This window comes from Octopus bimaculoides, chromosome 20 (genome assembly GCF_001194135.2).
Source record: "Octopus bimaculoides isolate UCB-OBI-ISO-001 chromosome 20, ASM119413v2, whole genome shotgun sequence".
NCBI classification, from domain to species: Eukaryota; Metazoa; Mollusca; class Cephalopoda; order Octopoda; family Octopodidae; genus Octopus; species Octopus bimaculoides.
Genome location: NC_069000.1, coordinates 47233570 through 47238167, shown reverse-complemented (window position 1 = coordinate 47238167; position 4598 = coordinate 47233570). Strand labels below are relative to the sequence as shown.

General features: G+C 41.2%; 1 protein-coding gene across 14 annotated transcripts in view; it reads left to right on the top strand.

Annotated features, from left to right (window-relative positions):
* Positions 1 to 4598, top strand: part of LOC106871290 (myogenesis-regulating glycosidase) — a 44609-nt gene that overhangs the window by 33324 nt on the left and 6687 nt on the right. For 11 of the 14 annotated variants that reach the window (XM_052975094.1, XM_014917669.2, XM_014917666.2 and 8 more), the window contains one exon: positions 835 to 1354. In XM_052975094.1, the coding sequence (XP_052831054.1) occupies positions 884 to 1354 (471 nt within the window). In that variant the 5' untranslated portion in view covers positions 835 to 883. Of the gene's footprint in view, positions 1 to 120; positions 501 to 834; positions 1355 to 2296; positions 2840 to 3423; positions 3610 to 4598 lie in introns of those variants that run through there. The other 3 variants (XM_052975095.1, XM_014917675.2, XM_052975096.1) reach the window with 3 other exon arrangements.

Sequence of the window (4598 nt, the reverse complement as noted above, 5' to 3'; positions counted from 1 at the left end):
TATATATATACACCACTGCGCCGCCGCCATCACCTATACACCACTACACAACTAAAGTACCCACACTGCCACCCCCACCTCACGGACTCAATAACCTTAGTTAAATACAAGTCAAATTGTTTGCTGATATGAGAAACGTGCTGAAAAACACGCACGCACACACACACATACACACACGTACACACGCATGCATGCACATATTCACACACACACACATAGATTCAACACACATATACATGCAAACACTCACGCACATATATATCTACACAAATACACATTCATAGACTCCAATACGCAACTTACACACACACACACACACACAATCCGGAATGGGTTGTTCGGATTCTGGATTCCCTAGAAATATTACCAAGGGAAACCCTTCGTAGTCACTCGATCATCAAGAAATAGTAGCCAAGTTCCCCTCAACTCACATCCGACGACGATGACGGTAGAGTTGGAGATCGTATTGATAATGACAAAGTTTACCTCAAGCTATACTTGTAATCATATATTTTTCCAACCGGGACAATCCAGACTTTTATCAAGACAGTTATCTATTTGTGCCCTTCCCTTTTTCATTATCTATTTGTGTCCTTCCTTTTTCAAGAAACAGCAGTGTGTATGTTTATTCATGGTGGTGGTGCTGATATTTGGTTGCTACTTTTAGTAGGTCAGGTGACCTCATCGATGTTGCATCGTTGACTGCCTGCATCTAGCGTTCAGTAATGTGACAGACATCAATAATTTGGAAAGTCTTACATAACGTCAAATTAGTCTTCTTTATTTTCTGTCATTTATAATACATGTAATTTATATATTATATATATTTTCCAGATATTTTGGTTGCTCGTCTGTCTGTTTGTCATTTGAGACATCGCCTTTCATGATGATGGCTACACTGAAAGTCCCGCCTTTGGCCGTTCCAAGTGCCTACATGAAAAGAGGGCCACACCTATCAAGTTTAGAGTCTTGCAGTGGATCTGTAGATTTAGCAAACTCAAACAAAAATTTGATTGACGTAAAGCAGACGACAGAAACATTGAAACAAGCCAATGGCATTGGATCATGTCTGGATAATATCGCTTTTGAAATTGAAGACGAAATTTCCAAAATAGAAACCAAAAACGGTTTTGCTCCTTCTATCAAATCGACGCCCGATAATAGTTATTCTGATGCCATCGCATCCACTTCAAAGGACGAGATATGTTTCACCATCACCGGAAGCAATAACAACGAAAGTATTAGCAGCAGTGGTGACACCCAGCGGAAAGAACCGGACATTTCCGCAAATGATTCAACCATTACATCACGGCGGAGTAAAAATGTTCAAATTTTGGATTTTTCAAACAAAAAGGTCAGTTTTAAAAACTGTTTTTCTTTCATTAGATATTCCATAAGATTAAAGTTTAAAATCGGACTTGGTACATATAAGGATAGCGGACATAATGAAACAAACTGCATTGAATCGAAACGAAAGATAAATAAATAATCTTTATGGAATGAAAGAGCTGATGTAAATGTTTATTTGTTGGTTGGTTGGTTGATTGATTGATTTCTCCTGTCAGGCTTCACATCGTATAGAGAGAGAGAGAGAGAGAGAGAGAGAGAGAGAGAGAGAGAGAGAGAGAGAGAGAGAGAGAGAGAGAGAGAGAGATAGAGAGAGAGATAGAGAGAGAGAGTGAGTGAGTGATAGAGAGAGAAGTGCAAGATAAGTGCATATACTGAGCTTGGTGATTGTCAATAAGTAAGGGAACGCTATAAACACACAGACACGCGTTGAGAAAGAACCAGTTGATCCCTGAGGTCGATATAAACTAATAATATTTGAAACTAATAATCGTCAGTAAAGGCGAAAGTCGACGACCAGACGTCCATCGCAGAAACAACGTTTCCATAAAATTCATCAAAACCAGTTTTCTTTTCCCGCCTTTTACTATCCAACGACTCCCTCTCTTTCTCTCCCTCCTCTTTCTCACTCTGTTCCAATCCATGCGGTTCTTCTTCTTCTTCTCCTTCTCTTTCTTCTTCTTCTTCTTCTTCTTCTTCTTCTTCTTCTTCTTCTTCTTCTTCTTCTTCTTCTTCTTCTTCTTCTTCTATCTCTGCTCCCATCCACTCCACTGTGTCTCCCCCTCCTTCTCTTCTTTATTCTTTACCTTTCCTTTCTCACACCATCCCTTCTTCCTCCTCCTCCTCCTCCTCCTCCCCCTCCTCCCCCTTCTCCCCTCTCCTTTACCCTTCCTGCTCTTCCTCTCTTATCCTCCCTTCCCCTCCCACACGCATCTAATGTCGTTAGAAGCTTCTTCCTTCAGTTTGGATCGCATTTGCCGGTAAAACAACATCAAAACTTCAAATACACACTTCTATACACACATCACACCCGCACTCATACACACTCACACACACGTACACGCACCGTTGCATACACCTGCGCACATGCACACATCAACAGCTACACACACACATACATACTTCTATACACACGTACACATAGTTGCATACACCTGCGTACATACACACATCACCCCCGCACTCATACACACAGCTACACACACACAGACATACACACACACACACATAGCTACACACACAATATATATTTCCAATGGCTGCTCTTTCTTCGAGACTAAAATCCTTGGAACATGGCAGATCCTTCTCAACGACGGCCATTGACAGAATTGGAATTTCTAAAACGTCTACGTCTACCTTGGAGAGAAACATACGAAGGGTTCGGTTCGCCAGTCTATTATTCCCTCTTTCCATATCTGCCCCAACCCCACTTGATAAAGCTAAACAGCTGACGACTCAGGATCAAATCCCGCCAGCGACTGTAACACCAAAGGTCAGAGTACTTTCGCTTTTTTTTCTGTTTTTGTGTGTTTTTAAAGGTTTATTTTGAGGAAAGGGGGTGGCCGTCAGGGTTGGGTACCCGATAACGGGCCAAGAGTTCGTATCCAAGTATTGATATTGCGTTTGTTCCTGTTTGTTCTGGTCACATGCTCAGTCCACCCAGCCGTAAACAAACGAGACCACGGGGCAGTGGAGTTGTGTAAGCAGACCAACAACTTGTTGGTTTGCTTATACAACAGTAATGTCCGTTTCTATAGGCATCAGTCCTATACAGAGACTTACACACACACTGACACACACACACACTCAAACTCTTTCATTTTCTCTTTCTCTTACATACATGCACATACACATTCACATACGCACACATATAGTGACACACGCACATACACACACATACAGTGACACACACACACACACACACACACACACACAGACACATACACACTCACAGATACACAATATCCAGTGGTTACTTTGTCAGAGAAACACTCCCTCTATAAAAACAGGCATCGGTATATATAAGTTCTGACCATTTGCTTTTGTAGTTTTGTTTGCGGTAAATCATGCCGGGAACCTCTCTGCATACCGTCAACAATCGTGTGCGAACAGTAATGGTGTTCCCCGGCCCCGATAATGTTTTCCTACCGAAGCAGTGTCACGGCGAACCCTTTCACCTCGCTCGTCATTCGATGCTCCACAGCTTTCACGGGGGGAGAAAAAAAACATCAAGATGAGAATCGAGAAAATTTAACTCCAGAGGTATGTTGTGTTCTAATTCTTGGTAGAATTGAAACAGGTTTTCGATGAAAACTTTATAAACTTCAACCCATTTATTTCCAAGAGAATTATTTGCGACCATTTTGATCAACCGGACTTGCCATTGCCTTCCAAATCATCATAAACTGTTTTGTTTTCAATCAGGACCGACAAATACACCTCACAAATTGCTACAAATTTGTCTTTCCGATGTAGGAGAGCTGTCCGTGGTCCGTAGCTTTTGAAAAGTTTTTGATTTGTCCAACTAAATACGCAAGCGGATTTTTTTTCTGACTCAAGAAGAAACAGATTAAGACTAATATTTTCCGTTGTGTTTAAGTGATTTTCGGTCGTTTATAAGAGGACATACAGTTCATCTTGAGACACTTTATGCAGTAGTCGAGGTACACTGAAAAAATTCCTGATCAAAAGACATGTAATCTCCATGCCTCTCATTTTCTGAATCTAAAAACAGGGGCATATATTTGAGGGTGCCTGAAAGTCCATCACCATGGTAACATGTCCGAAGAGTGTCGTAGCGTTGTTTTCCCTTTTTTGAATTTGCGCTTTTAGAGATTTTCGGAGTCATGCAAAGGCGGCAGCTATTGCTATGATCTGAAGGTTCTCTCCAGAGCAGGGTCTTGCGAAGAGCATGCGCATTTTAAATACCCTGAACAGGTACTGTAAGAAAAATGGTGGGCTGCCAGTAAACTCCTATATTAATTGCTTAGTTTGCCATCGAAATATAAATGGGAAATTCCCTAATTGCGGAAGTAATTTTACATTTTATCGACGAAGAGGCGGTGCTCCAGCATGGCCACAGTCAAATGACTGAAACAAATAAAAGAATATACATATATACACATATATTTACGTATGTCAATTGGCGTTGACATTTTCCTCTCTTACGGGGTCTGTCGTTTGCTTTCCTCCTTCTCGTTCTCTCCCTTTCTGAATTTATTTTTCTCACTCACACACACACTCTCTCTCAT